The 26,082-nt window shown below is 38.0% G+C and overlaps 1 protein-coding gene across 2 annotated transcripts in view; it reads right to left on the reverse strand.

Moving 5' to 3' along the window:
* Window positions 1–26,082, reverse strand: part of zfpm2a (zinc finger protein, FOG family member 2a) — a 167,248-nt gene that overhangs the window by 110,295 nt on the left and 30,871 nt on the right. For both annotated transcript variants that reach the window (XM_056266173.1, XM_056266172.1), the window contains exons 2-3: window positions 12,640–12,798; window positions 1,880–1,981 (exon numbers count right to left, since the gene is read on the reverse strand). In XM_056266173.1, coding sequence (XP_056122148.1) covers window positions 1,880–1,981; window positions 12,640–12,798 — 261 coding nt within the window. The remainder of the gene's footprint in view (window positions 1–1,879; window positions 1,982–12,639; window positions 12,799–26,082) is intronic.

Genomic DNA, 26,082 nt, shown 5'->3' on the forward strand with positions numbered 1-26,082 from the left:
AAAAAAAAGAGTCACTTTTTGGATTTAAATAGGCAAATGCTTAAGAGTCTATGATTGTATCATCATTGCAGTGATTATTATGTTTCTAGCATATGGAATTGGCACCTCTGAGTCCAGACCTTAAATTCATTGAGAGTCTTTGGGATGTGCTGGAGGAGACTTAAGTTTTGGACTCTTGCATTGTCAATACAAGATCTTGACCAAAAATGTATGCACCTCTTGATGGAAATAACATCACAACATCAAGATTGGAAAATAGCACATGAGTCATATGGACTTACTGTACTTTTACTGTGCTTTTATGGTGTTTTTAAATGTCCTTTTTGGAGCTTGGTCACTGTATGCTTTCACTGTATGGAAAAATATCAAGACATTCAGTATAACATCTCCTTCTGTGAAAGAAACACATTCAAATGGGTTTGGAGCAACAAGAGAGTGAATAAATGACAAAAATTCTATCATAGGAATTGTACATGTCGCATGGGGGAACAACAAAACACTCAGATTATCAACGCGCAAAATCATAATAAAAAAAAAAACATCAAACAAATATATATAATAATCTAATTTCATAAAATATATTATCAGGTGCATTATAAACTTACTATCATGGTATACTGAGTTGGCAGCATGCTAAATTAACCTTGAGAAACAAAATACTACTGTGCTCCATTTTGCCTTCTTTCTTTAGTAACACTGTCACTGAATCAGTGATCAAAAGCAGGACCACGTCACAATTCAACATAAGTTAGAAAAAAAAACACTCTTCGTAATTCAAGAGCTCATTAAGTCTTCAGAAACAGCGGAGACTTTTACCTCTGTCGGGTGGCCTTGTCAAGGATATCTTCAGATGTCCTGCTATTGAGCGTCTGAAATCCCCTGATCCCAGATGGATTCATTTAAAACGTGTCATAATGAGCTGCTTACAAGTGATTACTGGCCGCTGGCTAATGGGCTAAACGGTTATAGGAGGGCCAGGAATGATCGCATGTTGGATTGGACCTTCAAGAATGAGTATCATATCAGAGGGCCACTGCAGACTTTTATTCCTTTCTGATATTGTTATCAGAAAAGTTTTTGTGGTACAGTAAGGGCTCAGGAGATGATCACCAATCCACGATGGACTGTGGACCAATAGGTGCTCAAACCAAGATACCCATGGAGGCCCAAAACTCAAAAACAAGCTACATTCTTGGTTAATTTTGTCTTTATATCTCATACATGTGACTTTATATCGCAAATTTACTTAAATGCCTAATAGAGAACTTATTTATCTATTTACAACCTATTTATGATTTAAAATCTTCTGAGAAGTGTGTGTTCTTTTTACATAGTCAATAGACTTTATTTGACATCAGAGCCTGAACCACGATTCACTACTTACTAATGCTAAGCACATTGTATTAGGGGGAGGAACATTCTCATTCTAGAGAGTTTTGATTTAACAAAAATTTGGATACACCTCTGAGTGCAAGATGATTCATCAATTCATTTGGTCAGTTTTATCAACATGTTATAACAACATGTTTAAGTTAGTTTAATGTAATTTAAGTTGAAATAACTTAAACATCCAAGTTAATTGTACTTAAATTAATTAAAAGCAACTTTTTTTACAGTGTACCTGCTAAAAGTTCATTTTGTCCATATTTGAGAGTATACTAGCATATAGATGACCTCAAAGTCTACAAATTTGTGAACACATTTTTTTGCAGATTTGAAAAGGGCTTCCAAAAGGAAATAAAAATAAGCATATTGTCTGTATAGATAATGAATGTTAGGTGAACATTTGAGATATAAAGTCACAATTACAAGACAAAGTCAAAATGGATGGTCATATAACAAACAAATGCACACTGACACAATCAAATGATGCACTTACGTGGACCGTCCCATTCCTCCGGCTCCAGAGGGGGGTGTCTGGTCTTCTCACTTTCTGTTTCCATCTCAGTCTCTCCTATTTCTCTGTTGCCGTTCTCCTCCCCTGAAAAACACAACAGATAAAGAAAATATATTTTGTACATTTAGTAGAAGCATTAAACATATTTTAGTTTATATTTTCAACAGCTACACTTCACATTGACACTTCAAACTAGATAGATAGATAGATAGATGGATAGATGGATAGATGGATAGATGGATAGATGGATAGATAGATAGATAGATTTTTGTGCATTGGAGTCACACTCTGGGTTTAGCTGCTTCATGAAAGCGTCTCAGCGACTCTCTAACACAGCAGAACGGCCTTCACCATGCTCCTCAAACACACACTGGTCCATCCAGATGGGTTAATCTAAAGATCAAATTCTCTCGCCACGGTGTGTTTAAGCCAGTTAAGACGTGGTTCACTTCAAAGGCAGGCAGTAAACATGGCCAAAAGGATCGCAGCTTCTTGCTTGCCTCTGCACACCCGGGCGAAAGGAGAGGGCCGCGCTGCCCTACTTACTGCACATGAGGTCATTCTGACCTATTTTCCCGCATGCAAGTTCCTGCTAGGGCTCAGCTTTTTTTATTCATTCTGTCCTCCTCACTCTCCCGCTCACTATTTGTATTGTCAGGCCTTGAGAAGCTCCTTAGCATACTCATTGAGCATTACCATAAGGATAACAAAAGGCAATATCAACAGTTCCTTTCCAGTGTAGTGAGTTTGGGAAGGCAGCGAGATAACATTAAAGGCTCTACCTTGATCTCCGGCGAACATGCTAAGCCCTGTAACGAAACGTCTTGGAACTGTTTAATTACCGCTCAGGAAATGAAGCTACAAGATGATTCGTTAATTAAGCAGTGATTAAGGATTTTCTGCCTTCTATCTAACACCGTTCGCAATGCATTTTAAACACAATCGCCAAGCCAACCTCGCAGGGAACAAGTGTCACGGCAGCTTGATGAAGTTTCTTTCAGGAACATGGAGGGAATCTGCTGGGAAAACATTGTGCCAAGCAGGTAAAATGCGACAGAAATTACCTGCATAAAACAAAGGCCGACATGCAACAGAATATAGTTATTCCACGTAAATCCACGTCATGCGCACATGACAGTAGCAGCAAACGGTTTATTTCCGTGTCTGTAACTTTGCATTCCTCCACGTTTCTTTGTCACTCTTGCATGCAATTTTTCATGCAATTCTCAGAAAGCAGATAAATAACATGGTCAGACCCAGATATTTGCCTCCAACATTCCCATCTCAGAATTTATTCATTCAGAAGACTCTTTCATCCAAAGTGACTTACAAATGAGAATAATACATGCAGAGCAATCATAACAAACAGAACAGGCTAGCTAGTTAGTTGGTTAATAAGTGCTCCTGGTGAAAATCCATTTTCAGTTATGAGTATTAGAGTATGAAACCATGTGACCAGCCATTTATTTTAAAATACACTGCTGTTCTCAAAAGTTTGGGGTCGGTAAGATTTTTAAATTTTTTTTAAAAGAAGTCACCAAGGCTGCATTTATTTGATCACAAAATACTGAAAAAAAAGGCAAAAAAGGCAAATATTAATACACAATTCAAAATAACTGTTTTCTATTTTAATAATTTAAACATGTAATTTATTCCTGTGAAGCAAAGCTGAATTTTCAGCATCATTACTCCAGTCTTCAGTGTCACATGATCCTTCAGAAATCATTGCTAATATGCTGATTTGCTGCTCAAGAAACATTTCTTATTATTATCAATGTTGAAAATGTAAAATCTAAATGTAACATTACACTTCTTTACTGTCACTTTTGAATATTTTAGTGTCCTTTCTGAATGAAAGTATTAATTTGTATTAATTTCTTAAAAAAAGCTAATATCCTCGTTTAGATGCTGGTTATGGTTATATAGTACAATCCTAACAATATGAATAGAAAAAAGAATAAAAAAAAATCCATTCACTCTATTGGCTGTACAGCCGCAGAGAAGTTGACCAATGTAAGCTGTCCGGCCGGACAGCTTACATTGGTCAACTGCTCTCATCCAATCACCAGCTCCACTGAAACTCCGCCTGGCGCTCGCGTCTCCACCGCACCCGCCCCCCTCCTGCGTCATGAAATTGCGCGAGCAAGCAGCTGACAGTCTATGGTTGCTAGCTAAGTAGCATATCAGCAATGGAACGCCGAACTTTGAGTAGGATAAATATAGGGTCCACCATTGACCGTTGGAGGAAGCTTCAGGAAGATCTGGGACTAAAGACCGACGCAGACACGGCTGACTTTTTGTTGAGCAGGTAAACATTTATTTATACTTTTATGGACGTGTTACAAAAATAGCTTTTTATCAGTTTGACAACTTGCTCATGCTGTCGGTCGGCATTGGAATGTTAGCCGTTTAGCATCGCCTATCACGGGTCAAAGTAATTATATTTCTTGAAGTCTTGAATATATATTTCAGTGGGCCTAGCGGGTTTCTGTTCGAGCCGATCGAAATTTGAACAAGATGCGCTGTGTGCTGCAATAACAATTACTGAAAACCTTAGCAATACTAGTAGTATTATACTAATGGTGGTGGGGAGTTTAGAACATTTCATGTGTTGCTAATCTTGCGTTGACGTGAACTCAAACGTGACATTGAATTGTTGATGAAGCAACTAAGTTCAAGTGTCTAAAGGCAATTTTACATATGATGTGTCATTATAGCGAGGTCATTAGATTGAACATTACATGAACTGACATTACATCTCAGTTCCGATGTTTACTACCGGTGATCACAGCTTGACTGAGTGACGTAGTTCAGTTCGTTTTCCGGTGGGAGGGATCAGGTAGCAAGAGGGGAGGGGTGTGTGTGGAGGGCCGGGGCGGGATGATTTTTTTAAAAATTCAGGCTTTCTCGACCGATTTTCAAAATCGTATACCATAGCTTTAACTGATTCAACTAATGTACAGTATTAGACATAAATGGCCATCACACTGTGGGTTTTTATATGGCTTGAAATAAAATGCATTTATTTAGCAGATGCTTTTATCCAAAGCGATTTACAAAATAGTCATCAAATCATAAGATGAACAAATTCAATAGTCAAGATAATGCCAAGTTTAACGTATACCGGTAGATTAGATTACAAAATAGAGAGAACTCTTCAAAACACAACTGAACATATCTTTAGGGAGCACTTACAATATAACTGTCATTAGCTTAGCAACATGCTAATGTCTATAGGGAGGGTCGATATTTGTTTGACAGGTGTGAATGACTTTCGAAAGAATTGCTTCCTGTGAAAACCATTTTAAATCAGTAGGATGATGCCTAGGAAGGTAGCTGTCTTTGCAGACAGTGGACAACTCACTAGGGTTTAGAACAGAGCTTAAAACTGTGTAAAAAGAGAAATGGACAGACATATGGTTTACGGCCCTTCAGCTCACTGGTCTAAAAATTAAAAAGAGAATGCTAAGAGATTGATCTGGGCGCCAAGATGTTGTTTGCATGTGTGCGTTCATCCATGAATGCATGTGTCAGACATTGGGATAGAGTTAGTGAGAAATCTGCCAATCGGATCGCAGCTCCTCGGTTCTGTCTAATGGTAGTGACATGCATGCGGGTCAATAAGCTTATAGGCGATTTACACAAACAGCTCCTGCAGCAAGGTAGACACAAAGTCATATTGGCTTTTTTCTTCCTCTCAGCATTGTTCTACCAAGGAAGCCCTTGAAAATGTCAATCTGGTGAGGGTGATTTTAAGGAGATCTGAGCTGTCTAATCCCAATAAACTGGAAGAGAGCAGCAGAGAGAGAGAGAGAGAGAGAGAGAGAGAGAGAGAGAGAGAGAGAGAGAGAGAGAGAGAGAGAGAGAGAGAGAGAGAGAGAGATCAAACAGACCAATATATTGTCTAGATTCTGAATGACCACACACAGAACTACACAGGATGATACACAGATTTTCACTATATCGGTGCAGGAAATGCAAAAAAAGAAAGAAAAGGTGAACAGATTAAGTATGCTAATGATTAACATACCGTACAACACTGTGGCTAAAAGAATACACTAAATATAATAAATATTGCTTATCGCTCTCATTGAAAATAAACTTTTCACTGTTTATATTCCTTAATATATATATAAAAAAAGGTGTTGTATTATATGGTACCCTGGTAATGTGAATTTTTTTTTTAATGGGGGGGAATGTACTGGCAGTACCATAATATTTTTCATATACTTTGGAAAACCCTGATAGATGAATATAGAAGAAATCATAAAAAACATCCCAACAAAACGGCAGTATCAATTGCTTTTGGCTGCCATCACGATACCTCTTATTTTTCAACAAATTTCCTCTATTGCGATATAATCAATTCCTGAAGAATCCACCCAACTTTTATCATTGAATATCCCGTTTCATTCTGAGAAAACAACAGATCGCGAAGTAAAATGGGTTATAAATGGCATATCATGCTCACTTTGAGTAGCATAGTCCAACGTATCTGATGCCATCACTGTACCACCACAGAACTTTTTGTAAGGGTTTTGGGTATCATTTATCAAGACTAAAAAAAAAATATTTTCCAAGAAATCTACAGTAGGGATGTCTGTTGTTAGTAATTTACACATTTCTGTACCCTCTGTGTGGATGTTTAAGCATAAGAAAGATTTAATTTCTTGTGAGAAAACCGGCTCTAGCTATTACATGTACAAAATTGCCTCGTTGAATTGTTTTCTAATAATGGGGACTTTTGAATTATGTATCCTGTGTATTTTGAAGATAAAGTGCTAATTTTGTTATGCTTGGTGATGGGTGGCCACTTAGGAAGCCAATATTTCCCCTCCATTTAAAGCAGTGGTAATTGAGGACTTTATAAAGTGAACTGTTGTTAAATAAACAGATTTCCCTGTAAAACTAGAGACAGCTGTACAACAAATGTTCAAACAAAGTCCACAGTTTCGCTTTTCCGCCCAATAATCTGCAGTGGCATGCAGCTTTCGGAAGCTGATTACAATAAAAAAAAATGTAAAAAAAATTCCAATGCCTCCAGTGCGGACAAGAAAAAAGGAAAATAACCCAGCAAAATCCCACCCAGCACCCCGGTGGAGTGTGTGATTAGTGGAAGGCCTCGGCACTATCTCTTTAAAGGCCCATAAATTCCCCATCATTACAGGAACTGGCTGTGCTCTCTTCTGGCTGCTGCTGGCCTGCGTTATCTCTCCGTGCGATGCCGTCTGGAGTATGTAGATCTGGCCTGGCTAGATTGTCATACTTAACAAACATTAATGAATGATTTCCTGCACAGAGTCAAACGGGGCTAAAGGGATGTGTCTTTCATCTTATCGCAGCGCAAATGAGCATTTTTCCATATTCTCCACGCTTTACCATCAGCGGCGGGAAAAATGTATTGAAAAGATCTTTCTGCTGCCGAAGATCCCGATTAGCGAGGAAACGGCACAAAGAAGAGCGTAATTAATTCTACCGCGCACTGTTTACTGGCTCGCGTCGCAAGTCCGCCCGGATTCAAAGGATTTGTTCGTAAGTGGCACCTTGCTACGGGCTAAAATGACTCATAATTATTCAAGTCTTTCTCCGCTGTGATATGATCAGACCAGAATGGAATCTCAATGCTGTCATTTAGATCAATTAATTTATATTGAACATGTTTATGCTGTGGCTTTCATGAGACGTATTGTCGTTAGCAAGGCCACTGAGTAACACTCGCCATTGGTTCAGTCTTCCGCAATTCAGGAAACATGCAACTGCAAAAAAAAATCAGACCGCTCCGTGTAACTCCAACTCAACTGCTCCCAAAAGAAGCATTTACAAGAATGGAAAAACATTGAAGCAAGGTCAAATTTCACAATTTCTGTAAAACTGGGGGGGGGGGGGGAGAAACCCTGAAAATATAACACCAGCATTCTCACAATTATAGCAGCGAGTGTGACAGCGGCTTGTAAATTTCAGTTTGAAACTTGTTCACAAGCGCAGCGCCCATAAATGTGAAATTGACCGTGAAAAAGGAGTTGTTTGGAGGGGGGCCGCTTCAATTGTCAAGGAGACAACAAGGTTGTCTCTCTGGACTATCAGGGGTGCCTTTTTTTCTCTTTATTTCTCTCCGTCTCCTCTTTCAAATAAGGAGGCCCATCTCTTTCAACAGGCCTCAGGTTTCATGTTTATTCACGTTTGTGCGCTAGACTCACCCTATTCATCGGCAGGGACTTCATTTCACAGTGCGCTCTGCTGTTTCGAAACCATTTCGTATGAAGCCATTGACGGAAGCGTCTCAATCATTTCATGGTACATGAGTGCGCGACGATGCGACTGAAGCCGAGACCCTCTCCAAACAGTTTAGGATCGCCGCAGAGAGGAACCCCTCTGCTGTTTCAGGGTATTTGGTTCCACAGAGGCTTCTGGGAATTGAAATGAGTGATGTGCAAAGAGTCAACGCTTCAAAAAGATTCACTGATCACAATGCATGATGGTTCTTGTGAACTCTTACTGTTATAAACCACATAGATGTTTTTTTGATTCTATGATCGTCATTAGAGAGTATCAATATACAGTACAGACATCGATGTTGGACTTCGAACGTCCAAGCTAGTCTTAAACAGTCAAAGACAAATGTTAATTTAAAAAAGTTTTAGGGAAAATAATAATTCTTAAAAATAGTAGGGCAAACAGAACATCACAGAAACATACAGTACAGCATAACAAGTGTATTTGAGTTACTAAACAAATGATTCTTATGAGCAACTTCCTTATAGCAAATCAAATACTTTTGAATAAGAACCAATTCTTTTGGTTTAATTAAAAAAAATTAGTAATAGTCCTTGAACGTGCAATATGCTGCTAATGCAGAAGGAACATGCATGTAGAAACATACAGCTGGACAAGTTTAATTCAATTACTGAACAAATTTTTCTTATGAGCCACTTCTTTTTAGTGAAACAAATACTTATAAATAAGAACTAGTTCTTGTGTGGTTCAATATATATAAAAAAAACATTAAATCATTTTTATGAGGTAACGGTTCTAAACTGTGCAACAAATTGCTAATTTGGAAGGAAGATTTTAGAAACATACCGTGCGACAAGTGAATCCGATTTCTGAACATATGACTCTTAAGACTCTCAATTCCCAAGCAAATTACTTTTATCATCTGGTTCTATTTTAGTGAATCAAATCCTTAAGCCAAGAGTATACTTTGTTTTGTATACGGATTCGAGGGTTCGCGTACAGTGTGCATGACGAAAATTTCTTCACCGTACGATTTTTGTATGCACAGGTTACACATGCGCATTGAATTTGTTTTGCACTAATCGGTTATTCCACAAGGTGGTAACACTGGCCCGGCCCGTTTTTTCACAGTTGAAAACGAAACTAAAGAGATGGAACAACAACAACTACAGAAGCCCGCATAGACAAGCGCTTGTGTGAAGGGGTTATGAGATAGCCGCAACTTTAGTTTAAAACAATGCAAAGACATTTTTATCGTCATAACTTTGGAGAAATGTTTTATTTTCTAGAGCGCATGTGTCGACCACTTGCGTTCATGCAAGCTATCAAATGGATTAGGCTATTCTTTCAAAAAGCCTATGCATTCAAAGGCTTTATGATTCAGTCGAATTGGCAATAGACTGGTGTTCAGTTTGAAAAAATATTTTCCTCAATTTAACTATTAATGGAATCATTAAGGAAACTGAAACGTTAAGAAGAACCATTAAATCCATTATAATTCCCATCCCTAGCTGTATGGGCTGCAGATGTTTGGCTCTTCAGCCTTAATGACTATAGGGATGGGAATCGTAAGGCATTTACCAATTCTGATTTCCCTTAACAATTGGTTTGTTCCATTTCAAACCATGAGCTGCAAGGTGCAACAGACTCAGACTCAAGCAAATGGGTGATACTTTGCTGGTGTCCAACGGCCTGACCTTTGTAAATTTAAGCTGATTTGCTACTTCACCGCCGTCCGATCAAAGTTAATAAGGGCTTGGTGAGTTAATGAAGACGGGCGATTCCTCTTTTTGTTCAGACAGCTTTTTAATACCTATTATGGGATGAAACTTTTAATGGAGGTTTTAGGTTCTCCTGACAAGCTAGTTGTCAGCGAATGACGACAAAGATACACGACCACTGAACTACGAGCCAGTCGTGGAGCAACCGCCTGCCAGCTAGGAACTTCACACGGGAGACCTTATTCTTCAAAACCGATAAAGGAACAGGGATGAGTGACTGCTTTTTAAAGCTCTGGCGTTTGACTCCGCTTGGGCTAATTACAGCCCGCCATCTCATTTGAGAGGGTTTACTTAATCAAGAGAACCCTCTCTGCCATGCTATAGCCGAGGAATAACACACATAAACCGTTTAATGCCACCAGGATTGCGTTCGCCGTCAATTCACAGCACTTCTGCATAAGTGGAGTGAATTTAAGCCACTCAGACGCTGGGCTAAATGCGCTTTAAAGAGATCTAATTGAGAAGAGGATCAGGGGGAAATGAATACACCTGATGAGCTTGTACTATGCATTAACAGGAAGAGAATGGGAACTTGTCCGAAGAATTCGAGGACATGGAAGACTTAGAGCCAAATTGGAGCAGATAGGGAGCTTGAGAAATCTGACGCAAACCCCCTCGCGTAAGACGAAGGGAAGATTACTAAAGCATCTCGGAAGTAGAAGAGTTGAAATTTTTTGACCACTGTTGGTCTTCCTTTTAGCAAAGCCTTCAAAAGTTTCAAAGGAATATTAGAGGAGATTTGCTAAAACTTGGTGGTACAAAAAAGGCCATCGAATGGCTTTGGTACAAGTACACACTCAAAAACTGTCTTGAGAATGTGACATCTTTGGTGCAAGCCTTACAAAATAGTACTGTGACCGTGGTACTTTAATATTTACCATGGGACTGATGCTATTTCCATAGTACTCTTAAAAGAACAACATTTTTTCGCAATTCATTTGTAAATGGAAGGAACGACCTTGGGATCTTTTAAATAGTAATTGAATTGAGCATCTGAATACTGTATTTTATCCCTAGGGGAATCTGAATAAAGCTCCACAAACAAAACAAAGTAAAGCTGCATTCATCTGCAGGGCACATTCAATGAAGCAGCGGGAAACAAAAGCACATATGAAGATTTTCATTTGACCCCGAAACAAAATATTGCCAAACTGCCATTAGTTCTGAGGTTCACACATGTCACGCCTGTTACACCTTTACAGGAAGAACAAAAGGAAAATTGTTAAAACTGAGCCCACCTTGTGCAAGACATAAAAAGATTCTGCTCCTCCTTGTTTGAAATCCCTCTGGGCACAGTGGGTTTTTAAACGAAACGTAATTTTAAAACATTTCTCTTTGAGGTGGAGGGACATTCAAAGCACAAATTCGGTGAGATTCCTCTCACTGAACAGTGAGGGAAGAGTAGGGAATCCTGAGGAGGGTTTTTGGAGGGGTGGATGAGATTGCACATGTGTTGGGGGTCCAGACAGCCTCCTAACTTTGAACTAAACACACAGTGCAAATTAGTCAGGTATGGCCAATACATAAAAGGAATAGAAAGATCACTAAAAAGGAGTTGGCAGTGAACTGGCTCATGACAGACGTTAGGCCAAAACCCAACACATTTCAAAAGTGTTGTCCTATATAGGCTCAACACTGCATAAATAAAAGTTATCCTAATCACCCTGCAAGATTCTCCTCAAAATATTCCTTCACCATGACACTCCTCCAGGCACTTTACACTACTGTTCAAAATTTTGATTTGAATGTTTCTAAAGCATCTTATGCTCACCAAGGCTGCATTTATTTTAAAAAACAAACAAACAAAAAAAAACAGTAAAACAATTTACTGTTTTAAATAAGTATTTTCTATTTGAATGTATTTTAAAATGTCATTCATTGCCATGATGGCAAACCTGAATTTTCAGCATCATTACTCCAGTCTTTAGGGTCACATGATCCTTCAGAAATCATTCTAATATGCTGATTTGGTGCTCAATAAAAATGTCTTATTATCAATGTTAAAATATTTTTGCAATGTTGTTTGTTTTGTGGAAACGGTGATTTTTTTTAAATGGGATTCACTGATAAACAGAGTTCAAAAGAACAGCATTTCTTTGCTGAATAAAATGATACATTTCTTAAAAACTGACTTTTGAAGAGTAGTGTATTTCTACATGGTTCTTAAAGGGACAGTTCACCACCCTCAAAAAAACATAAAAAACATGTATAAATTCATCCAGGTTTGGAACAACATGAGGGTGGGTAAATGATGACAGAATGTTTATTTTTGGGTGAACTAACCCTTTAAGTGATAAAAGCTCAAGTATGTTTCACTCCCCATGGTAAGTCCTGGCTGGAATATGACTAAGGATAAGCCAGCGCACTGGTTGCCATTTCCTAGATCAAACTCCTCTTTTCAGGTACATAGTGGGAATTGGATATCAAAGGAAGTCTATCTAAACCTGGACACTGAGGTTTCTGGAGATTTTCCCACACCTCTACAAGCAAAACGGTGTGTGTGTTCCAGCTTCGGTCTGAAACTGCCATCAAACCCGTAATCAGAGATGCTTCAGAATCAAACTTCAACTGGGAATCAATTAGCAAAACCAAATTTCATCGAATGTTACGCCACAATTCGTTTCACTAGGATATGCTCTGTGATGAATATCTAAACACTTGTTTAGTTTAAAGACCTCCTACATGAAAGATAGCACTATGGAAGTAGAAGCGTCAGGAAAAGCTGACCTTTGCCGCAGAAGTATTCCATGTCCTCACAGGTGAGGTTGTCTGGCTCAAAGTCAGCAGGAAAGCTTTCCTCCGCTGAAAACTCCTCTTTAGCTGTGAGTTCATTTGCGTCTGATATGCACTCCTCTTCTTCCTCTTCCAGACCTCCATCTAGTGGACCTACACACAGAACACAGCACAATTCAATTGTGTGTCGCAAGTGAGACGCTGCGCAAGACGGGACACTTACATTCAAACGCCACGTGTCAGAAACATGTACACGTGAAAGCCACTCAAAAATGATGCCACCTTTTGGAGATACCTCATTTTGGCCACGCTCAGATATAGAATAGAATGCATCCTTTGTGAAGAAGGCAATCCTATAATGCACTGCAAAAAGCAAAGTCCCTTTCAAAGAAAAAAAGTGGCCATATTTGCAACGCCTCTGGGCAGCTACTTCGGCCATCCGAAACAAAAGGTGCGGAATTTTGGACACTTTAATTACGTAGTGGAGGGGCTAAAAGACTGATGCGTAATGATGACCTAATAATAACTTGAAGAAAAAAAATCATACACTACACGGTTGAGTACATGGCGCATAAGTACATAGTATAGTGTAGTATAGTATATAAGTGCATAGTGTATATTGCGTAATTTAGGACACAACTCAAGTCCTACTTGAATTGGGGAATCCTTAAATGTCAAAAACTGCCAGCTGGAATCACATTAAAATAACATATTTCAAATCAGCAAGAACATCTGACATGAACTAGACCAGCCAAAAGGCATGTGCCGTCCTAAGCATGCGTCTCAGAACACCGACTATTCATAGCAACCGGAGCTTTTAACGGCAGCTGCAGTGACACAATGACATTACCAATCGGCGATTGGCTCTTTTATTTAGAAGGCGAAACTTATTCTGCCATATTGCGCATTGCAGTTTCTCCCAAAGATGTACCATCTGAAATCTTTGGAAAAAGCCCATCCAAGATGGTGGTCAAAGCGAAATAATTGTCAATAAGTTATGATTCATTTAGAACTTATACAAATTATTGAATGAAATAAAAACTCTATTCATCCCAATATTTGTGTGCTTTGGACTTTTAAACTTATTACAGTATTGCATTGTTCACTTAGCAACACACTTCCATCAAACTATTTAAATCAATTGTGGATCAAGTGTCCTGTGCTTTTTTCCAAAAGAAGTGCTATTCTCTTGAGGACGGTACATATTTTTTAATGCCAAGTCACTTATGAGGTTCTATTTCAGTAAGATGCTAGCTAGAAAGACAGCTTACCTTAAAACAGAGCCAATGAATGTCACTATAAAAAATTGCATTTGCACCATTTCTTGTCAAAATGAAATACTACTATATACTATCATAAAAATGTTTTGCTTTATGTATGCACACTAAATTTTCCACATAAAATACCTTCAGTGCATTAGCCGAAAAGTTTACAGCATACAACCAGAGCATAGTGCATGGAACACTGTATCCCACAATGCAATGCACTCAACGTGACCTGTTATTTCCCGAACAGAAAGTTGTATTGAATTTCATTGGACTCATTATTTGACTTTTTACACAAAATTAGAATACCATGCAAAATAAACAACTATTTCCAAGTTGACAATATAGGCCTTCACTGAATTGCACATGCAACAATGTATACATTGTTGCATACTGAATTTCTTTTTTTGTGAAATAGTAGGCATACAGTATCCGCTTCACACTAGTATTCCTAGCATAATCTCTCCTCAGGAAAGTGTTTCCTGTGGCCCACTTGACTGAGTATCCTCAGGTTTGCTGCTGCACGTGTGGAGCCACATCTCAGCCGATGTCAAACCTGTAAAACCCACTTCATCCTCGAGAAAAGTTCCTCCCGCACAACCTACTGACTTTTAACACCGGCGTCAGCAGGAGCGGAGGACAGAAAATGCCTTTATTAATTTGTCCGCCTTATCACAGGATACAATGTTGATTTTCCATTTACATTTCATGCCTCCAGGTAATACACCGGTGCAATCTTAAAGGAGACATTTTTCCGAATGATTAATTTTTTTCTCTGCTCTGTGCAATGTTATTTCTTTAAATCTAAATGATTTCTTGACTTTAGCTTGAAGCTGTACTTTTGGGGGAGGGGATATTTGCATATTACGATTTTGCTGTAATCAAGGGCATTGGTGGAACTGCTTCTAACTTTTTTCCCCTGTAGATTTTAGGTGGAAGTTTTTCTGCATTTACACCCTAGAAATCTAAAAAATAAATATTTCTCTAATATACAGTCATTTTTTTTTCAGCATTGGTATGTTATAGAGTGGTGCAAGTATGACATTGCTTTGTAGGCCAAAACACGGAAGCGAGTTAGCATAGCATTTTTAGCATTTCCGGTTCCATTGTCCCAAATTCAATGAGTTTTTTTAATGGGGTTTTCATTAAATGGCTGAAATAAGGTCTGTGGTGAACATAAGCTCAAGACACTTTCACCGTTCACTTTTTATCCTACGACATAAAATACATCAGTATTACCCCACTCCTGATTTATAAAGGTGTTACGTGTCTTGAAAAAGGCGGTTGCAAACAAGTGGAGGTTAAACGTCATCACGGCGAACAGGTAAACTTAGTCCGCTTTTACAGCATGCTTATAATTGTGCTCTTATAAACTATTTTAACTCAAACGTTCTGGGAAAAGAGTTGTCGGAAAGCTTAGTGATGGTACATTGAAGTCGTGGGACCGTGGTGTAGTTCATTTATAGCCTACCTTTAGCTTTTTACTTCTGGTACCTGGATGTAGGCTTCAGAATTTATAAAAGTTGTGTTCATCTGTGATAATTATCTTGATGGGCAAAACGTGCAAGTATCATAAACTTTTGTTGATCACAGAGCTTTATTTTTAGCGATAATCCAAAAGCCTTTGGGAAAATCCTATTGGGTTTTTCTCGAGGGAACAAGTGTGATGCTAACGGCAAAGTGACCACTCTGCACCACTCTATTGTATACCTTTCAGACGTTTGGGGTCAGTAAGTTCTTTTTTTTTCTTTTCTTTTTTTTTGAAAGAAATGCATTTTTTTCAGTATTTGATCAAAAGTGTAAAAGATTTATATTTCAAATAAATCCTGTTCTATTCATCAAAGAATCCTGAAAATTATGTATCATTGTTTCCACAAAATATAAAGCACCACAACTGTTTTCAACATTGATAATACCAAGAAATGTTTCTTGAGCTCCAAATCAGCATATTAGAATGATTTCTGAAGGATCATGTGACACTGAAGACTGGAGTAATGATGCTGGAAATTCAGCTTTGCATCACTGAAATAAATGACATTTTAAAATATATTAAAATGAAAACAGTTATTTTAAATTGCAATAATCTCACAATATTTACTGCATTTTTGATCAAATAAATTGTACCAATCCCAACATTTTGAATGGCATTTTATCTCCCAGATCTCTCATTTACTTTTACTATCAATCATACTGAATAGAGATTTTTCAAAATAGATTATAATAATACCCAGAACAACATAGCAACTGCATTGCAACATGCTAACAAACACCAGAAATTCAAAAAAAAAAATGTCAAATTTAGTTCATTGACCTTTGGTTTCTACATCAAAACATCATAAGCACAAATGAACATTTGCATGTCAAACCTCCCATATATTCTCATATTAAGGAAGTTGACATCCTAAGTGCACCACTTAACATGTCATTTCGTTCGTTTGTAACACGGTCGAGGCGCTCACTTTAATAAAGCAATAAATTCAGTGAGGAGCCCTTTCTTCCTGCACAGAGAACCGTCGAGCAGTGCCTGATCTTCCCAAACGGCCGTCTCTGTTCATTAAGACTGTTAAATGACTCCTTTATAGTGTGCTTCATCTGCAGGACTCATGCTACATGAAAAGAATTAGCGCACAGATCTCTAATAGACACGGTGTGAAGTGCTGAAGAGCCGGCGTTTAAATTAGGCTACAGTTTTATGATCTAATCGCGTTCGGGCCTTTCACCGGCTCACGGAGGGAAGAGGCGCCTCGCGTTCTCTCAATACATCTCAATATGCTAAAAGCAGATGGGCACAGAGATATCGGCCTCTCAGAACCGCTGGGGCCTGACACGTCTCTCCGAGAGGATGACGACTGACTGGGAGAAGTGTTTCTAAAGACACTGTTCAAACAAAAGATGAGGGGAAGATGTCCTGAAAAACATCACCCACAGCTTTAAATGTCATTAAATGATTTTAGAAACACACACAAACTGATGCTACACTGTAAAAATGATAAAGTACTTGGGATGGATGATATGTCCAAAAATATTATCACGATAACATAACTGTCAACATCACTCAATATCGATAATCATCAGGATAAAGTTCGAATCTTTCCTTCTTTCAAGTTTATGCACACCAAGACTGCATTTAACTGATCAAATTACAGTGAAAGCAGAATATTATCATTTGGAGCATTATATTGGTTTTATATTTTAAAATATTATCATATGTAATGTATTCCTGTAATGCTGAATTTGCAGCAGTCATTACTTACAGTATCTGTCTTCAGTGTCACGTGATCCTTCAGAAATCATTGTAATATGCTGATTTGCTAACTCAAGAAACATTTATTATTATTATCACTGTTGAAACAATTGAATAGAAATCTTTCATACTATACAAGTCTATACTGTCACTTTTGATCCTGGCTAAACAAATTATATATTTTTTTAATCTTACTGACCCCAAACTTTTTAACAGTAGTCTATACTATTATTATGTATAGGGTTGTGCTGTTTAACGGTCATAAAAAGTACAGTGGTGACACAAATTTGCTGAAGTATAATCAATATTTAGCAAATTTCTATTCCTGACGCAGATGACAATGTGCTGCTTTTCAAGACAGTTCACAGTTTATTACTAACAAACTTTGGGATTATAACTGATATTAATCAAATTCAGATGGAATATTTAACTAAATTGATAGTGGCGCGTGATAGTAAAGTCAGTTTATTTGCCATCAAAGCTCAGCAAATATGAAATTGTCTATTTTAAAGCAGCTCCGCATATATTTTGCTACATTTGTAATTCAAATGAAATGCCAGACCCACACTTTATGTTTCCTTAGTGGATTCATGAGAAAAAAATGATGACTCATCACTAATGAGTGACATTAAAAACTAAGATATCAATTCAGTATTAATGCATGGATACAAGAGACTGGAATTGTATCAAACCCAAAATGTTGGTATCAATCCAAACCTTAGAGGTAATATCTAAATGTCCTGGTTTCATCACACAAATAAAAAAAAAATGTGATTATGTCTGAATCAACCTGATTACATTCGGTTACATCAAAATCATGTTTAAGGGTCCGATCAGTGAGAAATAGCTCCTAAAGCTCCTTTTTTAGTTAAATCAGAAAGATAATCCCACGGTATTGAATGATTACCATACCAGAAACACATTTAACAGATTCATGAGATGAAACGTATCACAACAACCTGAACGTTCACTTCAAATCCAGTGGATCCTTGCATCGGAGTCATGTTTTTTAAAGGCTACTTCACCGACCTGCTCCGATTACCAAAGTTCAAGCCCTTTGCACATGTTTGGCTTATTATACTGCATTCATTGCATGAAGAGACCTGAAATAATTTCAGAGACAGCAAATGATAAGAATAATGACTTTCTAAACGACTAGGCCCGCACTCCTAGCTCATTTTCTGATAGTGCCGTGGCCCGCTATATTTAGTTGTGTACTGTTTAAAAGTCTGTCACAATCAATCTCCTGCCGGCTGAACGCTGGCTGCGGTTTGCAGATGCTGGCAGAGGCCAAATGTGCCGGACGCCACCCTCTGACACCATCACCTGAACCCGAGAGAGAAAATCAATGAGACGAGATGTATTTTACCAGATAGAGAGACTCTCGTTAGATGAAGAATCGGAGAAAATGTAAGTCATGTGAAAACCGCATGCGTCGTGATCCATTTTACACTAAACGCTTTTTGATGGTCTATTGACGAACTGCAGCTATTCAGCTAGAAGTGGAAAATTGATCTTGTTGTTAAGCTAACAGAAATTTGTCACAGTTATTAGTTGAAAGAAAAGTCGGATAGATGCATAACGTCACAAATACTACAAGTGAAATCAATTGACTGCAGACTGTTGATGATAGCCATTGACTTCCATAGGAGGAAAAAAATTATATGGAAGTCAATGGCTGCCGTCAACTGTCTAGTTACCAGCGTTCTTTAAAACATCTTCTTTTGTGTTCAACAGAAGAAAGAACCTCATACAGGTTTGGAATCAACATGAGGGTGAGTAAATGATGACACAATTTTCATGTTTGGGTGCACTATCCCTTTAACTGTCATCAGAAAACCACGAGCTGTTAAATATGACATTTTAAGGGGGAATTCAAGTTAATATTTTAGGTCAAAGGTTTGGTTAACAAAAAGTTTGGGAATCATTGTCGTAATAAAACTCCTCAACTCAACACTAGTGTGCACTAATATAGCGCAGGGCTACGACGCATTCACACAATCCGCTGTTTACCTAGCGACCCCTGCGAGATTCGGATCAGCCCAGAGATGTGAACATACATCCACTTGCTCTAACTAACACACAAGCTGGAAAAGTGGCCTAGGAAAGGACAGAATCAAAACGTCTTTGCCCAATTGATCATTCATAACGTGTCGCCGCACTTCAAATCTAAACTCTGGCTAACCCAGACGAACCTTAACAAAGTAAGAGGAGAAAAATTAAATCATTTTGAAATTGATTTCTAAACTTCAAAACAAACGGGGTCGGTGTTGGGGACTGGCCGTCGGTGTAGCCGCATGCGCGCGTTTGGAGGCGGGCTGGGGCTCGTCTGGGGCCTCTGATGGTGATAGCACACTTTATCAGCGGGAGCCACAGTGTGGAGTCCCATCACAGTCTGGGACTTCTCTATGGCTCCTAATTAGGGTAGAGGTAATTGAATCGCATAGAACAAAGCAGCAGATCTCTACAAGCGTGGAAATCATTCTGCTCGCACCTACAGCAGCCGTTTTTTCATCTGGCTGCGCCATTGAAAACGGGACCGAGCTTGGCCCGAGGATAAAACACACAGCGAGCACCTGAGACCCAACACGAATACATAATGCTGCGTAAAGGCCTATAGGGACGTCCAGACCGGCCCAAACCCTGCCAGACTTGGACGGAAACCTGCCTTTTGTGGGCCAAAGACAGATTCTGTTATAGTGTTGGGACATTCTGGTTTGAAAGTAGACACACAGACATATATACACACACACAGGTGCAGAACAGCGCAACTCTTCTAGAGGTGCTAAATCGTCCGGTTAACCTCCATTAGATTCACACATGCATTCAGGGATTGCGTCATATTTTGGTCAAACTACTGAGAATCAGCTGGTAAAATATCTTTACCAAAAGAGAGTGATCTAATATAAACGTTTTTTTTTTTAATTTGTCGAAATGTCTTCATCCTAGACAGCAATGGAATTAAAGGAGAAAAATAAGATACACCAAATGGAGGCTTTTGCTGATGTTTCTCCTGAGATTCGAAAGAATCTCAACAATGTCTCAACTCTCAAATGTATCTGTGCTCAGATTTATCAAGATACCACAGTCAGATATCTCAAAATGAAAATAAATAAATAAATAAATAATTAAAATCCCATCAAATTCTTCCAAGACCAAATTAGGTGTATTGTGATATCCACCTTATTTGTATAGCTTTTTGCCTCTTTTACGTCTATTTGTATTTCACCTCAAAAATTTAGGGAGAAACATCCGAGACAACGTTGATACTGGAATGAAACATCATTAAACAGCAACCACTGAGCAGTACAAATCATCTAAGTGTGTTTATATTACAAAATAAATTACAGAATCAGGATTCACAAACCTTATTATTCTATAAATTATTTTCTATTAATTTTAGAGTTGCTCGAAAGAAAGAGAATATTTTCTGAAAATAACTGCTGAGCATAATTGTTTTAATAATAGGCTATATAGAATATATAATATCCATATTTTAATAAATTTCAATGACTTAAATTAATTTGTAACATTTTAGGTTCCAGAATTTATATTAAAAAAACATTATGGAAATTAATAAAATTGTAAAAACCCAGACCCGAAAAATCCCAATTTTAAAATCCAGGATTTACGTGCCTATGGGAACCCATTCATTAAGTATAAAATAGTTTAGAACATAAATTAACTTTATAGTGTTTTTCAAACATAAACATCTGAATGTATTGATCGTTAATGAGGGCAAAACATCTGGTTTTATCTTAATTAGGTCATGCTTTCTGGGTTGCATGTTTAATGTGTTTAAAACCCATAGATCCATGATTAAAAGATTCAATTACCATAGCAGCTGAAGTCCATAAAGATCAGATTGGAACAGAGCGTTTCATAATCACTGTGAAAAATCACACATGTACATGCTAACAAACAGCAAAGCAGCTCTGAGCTGTTGAGTTTGCACAGTTACTAGATTTTGTGCGTATGAAAGTGAGACACCCTGTGTTCAGCATCTAGTAGACTGGAATTGGAGTGGCATAAAAACAGGACTGGCATTTGACAAGGCCATTAAAATGCTGGAGGCATTTCTGAGCAAGCTGATGGGCTTCAACAGATGCCAGAATCTCAGAGCCTCTACTTTTCTCTCCCTCTCTTCGCACCCAACTGGCAGTGCCACACGCCTATTAAAGGCTGCGGGTCGTCCTCCAAATGTTCAACACCAATCACAGGGACCCTGCTCTCTGAAGCTCAGGTGTGCGTTCTCATTAGCTCCTGTGCTCTGTCCCAATTTGGACTGGGCCGTCTTTCAGAAACACTCCCTCCGATTGCTCCACATCAACTCCACTGAGCTCCAGGGAGAGACATTTGCAAGTGAACTGCCTTCCGCACTGGATGTCTGAGCCTGAGGTGAGGTCGCACTACACTTTAAGCATGCAAAATCATTCCGGCCCCTGCAACCAATATGGGCGAACGGGATGTCACACTTTTGGGCTTCTGTTTTTAGGAAAAAAGGAACAAATAATGGCATTTTTATTTGATTAACATTCCTGGTATTACTGCAAACTATTTTTCGGTGCACATTATTCTTAGTCAAACAAGTGTTTGTCTCCATATTCTTTAGGCAAAATGTAATAACATGCTTCACATTTAAAAACAAATTTCCTTATGAATCCCTCCTACTTTTCAACCCCTCCCCTCCAACCAACTGGCTCCACTGATATGTAACGCTCATTTTTCACAATCCAATCAATTCCCAATGTATAAAGTCCTGTCCCACATTTGTTTTTTTTAAGAATATCTTAAAAATACAACAGATGATGAAAAATGTTGTTATAGACCAATTTATGAATAAAATACACGAGAAAAATGGGAAGTAATTGGCATTAAATGTTGACTTTCAATACTGTTTACTAAATAATTCAAATATGTATTCACTATATGAATCTGAAACCAGATTGTACAAATATTTCGGTCCAAAATCCTGCTCCATGTAACTGGAAATTACACATCACAAGTGTTCTGATTGGCCGTCATGTACAGCATTTTCTTTTTCATTGTGGAAAGAGAAATGACTTCACATCTGGTTAGGATATACTTTTTGTCAGGGATAATGTTTAGGATATACTTTTTGCCATCCAGAAGTCAAGCCAAGTCAAGTCAAGTCACATTTATTTATATAGCTCTTTATACAAAACAGATTGTTTCAAAGCAGCTTTACAGTGATAACAGGAAAATGATGCATTTTGGCTAAGTCAGTTCAGTGTTGATTCAGTTCCGTTGTTAAGAACATCAATTATTAGTTTAGTTCATTTTATCTATAAATATTCAACACTATTATTGATCTGACTATACTAAGGTAATTGAGAATGAGCACTATAGAGCTCTCAGTGCTTTAGTTTTAAATCAAGACCATTTTATATCAAGGAAATAAATGAGGAGCTTTCAGAGGAAAGTGATTGGAGTCTTAAATACTTGCAGATAAAACAATGTTTCTCCATCAAGGAACAATTTCTGAAACGGATATACCCGCGATTCCAATTTCACTCCAGCAAGAAAGAGGGGACCGTTTTTTAAAGTAATAAATTCCTCATTAATTCAATTCTAATTTGCCTCTGGTTCCTATTTCTATTATTGATAGTTCCACTTCTTAATACCCCAGATAAAAATAATAATAATAAAAAAAAAAAAACGCTGCTCTAACTCTAAGGAGACAGAACCCACGATAAGATCTAAATATTACTCATGCCAAAGAGAAGTGTGAAGTCTGATGAACATTTCAAAAGAACAATTATTTATGGATCAGCTAAATCTTTTCCACTTTTTAATTAAAAGTAAAGAAAATAGAAGCTAATTATCCTGTAAAGATTAGCTGGTGGGCATCTTTCTGTAAATTAGTTCTAATTAAAAGGAAATTGTCAAATGACATTCAAAGTGCTGTCCTTTAAAACAGACAGAGGGCGGGGTTTTTTTTTCTTGCCGGCTCTTAAGTCTTGATGTGGCCGTGTGAAGCTTACGGAGAGAGATTAAAATTCCTTCAGAAGCCGATACGAAGGGCCCGTTTTCCCCCCTGAAGATGCTGGGGAACGTGGCCTCTATTGGGCGACTATATCTGTGGAGTCCTCCTGGATCATTATGTGATGGTCTAACTGTTTAACGCGTGGGTCAAGTGTGAAATACATTTTCTATTTCTATGATAACACACAGGAGGAACATCGCAGTGAATTCATCTGGGCTGCTCTGTTTCTAACCCAGAGAGAAATTATATTGCTCAGAGGTTGCACTTTCATTATAAGGAGTGTATCCATTTTTCAATATTAACTGTATGACTTAAGGGATAGTTCACCCAAATATAAAAAAAATCTGACATCGCCTATTCATTGTTTGGACCCTAACGTTCTTTAAAATATCTTCTTTTGTGTTCCACAGAAGAAAGAAAGTCATACAGTACAATAGATGAAGACATACATTTTTATTTTTGAGAGATCTATCCCTTTAACTCTAAGTCAAAACATCACTCCCAAACAGCCCAATCGCATGGTTTTGGGGCGGGAAAATGTTTTTTTTTTCCCATCCAGTGAAAGCTTTACCTGGAATTACACACATTTCAGCTTTTTAAATCCCTGAGGAAAAATTAAAGTAGACATACAGAAAGCATACGAGGTATAAAATGATTGCAGATGATAATCTGAGAATCTGAGAATTTGAGGAGAAATGTTTGAGTTCATTTAGAGAGCCCAGTTTGAGACACCGTTGAGGTCAATCCTGAAACTCTAAAGAAGGTTTTTGAGATTACTGGGGTCATTTTCGCTCAGGAGAAAAACCTGGGATGCAGGAGAGGTCTCCATTTAATCTCATTGCTGTATAGGAGACAAAAAATGTTTAAAAAAAATTAAAGCCATTTCCTCTGTGATGTTTCTTTCCTATGGGTAGAGACTTATGTGGACTGTTCGCCAAAGATGAAGTCTCAGGTTTCGTGTTGATTTCATCATGTATCAGAGAACTTGGAGGCGCTCCTTGCAGTGTCACAGCATAATGTTTCTCAAACAGTGGAGCCAGGGGCCCTTGGAGGCCTCACCTACTGTCTCCACGGTGTCTCCAGAGGGTATTTACACTCGGCTTTTATAGAGCAGCACCAGTGTCACTTCTAATGATCCTGACGGTGAGACTCGCGGGGAGTCGAGTCTTCCAGCATTACACTGTTATTCATTTAATGTCGTCAGAGATTTAAAAGCACATGGCTTGATTTCAAAACCTAGTTCTAGTTCTAGAGCTTCCTGGCTGTCTACTGCCTTACATAGGGTGCTGGCTTCTAAGGCAGCATTCTGACTGCATAAAATACTCTAAATGGGTAGCAACCCAGCTATAAAGATAGAACTCTTCATTGTTAGCTTGTTGTTAAACCAACAACGCAATTCTCTAAGTTCACAGATACAAATATACACAAATATTTTTCAGCACTGAATGAAATATGAGTATGTTTTTTTTCTGACTCCATTAGCAGATTGTTTTTCTTGTTTTAAGCTAAAGCATTTTCCCCTTCAGACGCAAAACTTACAGTAGGAGAGTATTTAAATGAATCTTGCAAGGTGATTTACTAAGGTTTACTGCTCTTGGTAGATTGCGTTGTTCATTATGGAAATGATCGGTTTCTTTAATTTGCGCGTACGCAGAACTTTCCACTCCCTTTGACGCTTTTTTGGAGTTGCGTCCTTGCGCTAATTTGCACTGTTTAGTAAATCTGGCCCTTAAAATCTTAAGGCACTTTGCTTCTCAAGTAAATTTGGATTTAACAATGTTGAGATATTTGTACTGAAAAACAAAAATACCTTTTTGCAGTGTATGATGCCTTAAAATGCTGTCTATGTAGGCAGCACAATTAGAACAGCTTCATAATAGCTCAATAAAAAGGCCATGAAATACTGGCTACCCAACAAATCTGAAACACATGTGTGATGTCTAATAACCACAGACGATGGAGTCATTGTTTAACTATGAGTAATTAGATCACTCTTCTAAATGACTCAGCAGAAATCTATAACTGATTATCTGTAGAAAAATAATTGTAATATAATACAAAAAAAAACATAAATCTGGGCTTCATATCACACTATTATGTCACGCAATATTTTCAAGAATCTTCAGTGAGCAATAAGATAAGATAAACCTTTATTCGTCCCACAGTGGGGAAATTTCTGTGTTACAGCAGCAAAAAAAAAAAAAAAAAAAAAAAAAAAAAAACTATAATAACAGTATATACAGTATATACACAATACAATGTATAAGCTAAAAAGTAATAACCGTGTATTTTGATGACTGGTCTACTGGGAACAGCTGTGGTTATAAAGTCTAACAGCAGCAGGGAGAAAAGACCTTCTGTAATAATATAGGGCAAGACTTGAATTTAGCAATAAAAATTCGATTGAATTGTAATGGCCAGGCTATAGTATTATTGGCTACTAATATTTTGGGGAAATTAATAGACTGTCAGATGAAACTGATCATTATATATAACTCCCAACACTCCCAATATCCAGAATCCTACTTAGTAAAACCACAAACCCATGTGGACCACAATGCAGTCTCTGTATTATTCATTTTCTTACAGCTGGCAGCAGCAGCAAATGTTTCATATGTGTGTGGAGAGGGACGTCACCTCCAGAGGGAGAAAGAGACACTCCCACAGTAACACACAGAAGACAGCACATTGACCTTTAGCTAAAACTGGGGGGAGAGAGCCCTCATGTCAAAAGACTTCATGAGAGACACCCCTCCTGACAGGGCACACACACACACACACTAACAGAGGGTCTGTACTGCAGCCGACTCATAAGACAGCATAGGATGTGTCTGATGTATTCTTTAGGGCTGCGGAATATTGGAAATAACTGACATTGCAATATATATTGCGATACAGAAACATTTTTCACCAGACTACTT

The sequence above is a fragment of the Rhinichthys klamathensis genome, unplaced genomic scaffold (genome assembly GCF_029890125.1).
Source record: "Rhinichthys klamathensis goyatoka isolate OS25496 unplaced genomic scaffold, OSU_Roscu_1.1 h1tg000246l_1, whole genome shotgun sequence".
NCBI lineage: Eukaryota > Metazoa > Chordata > Actinopteri > Cypriniformes > Leuciscidae > Rhinichthys > Rhinichthys klamathensis.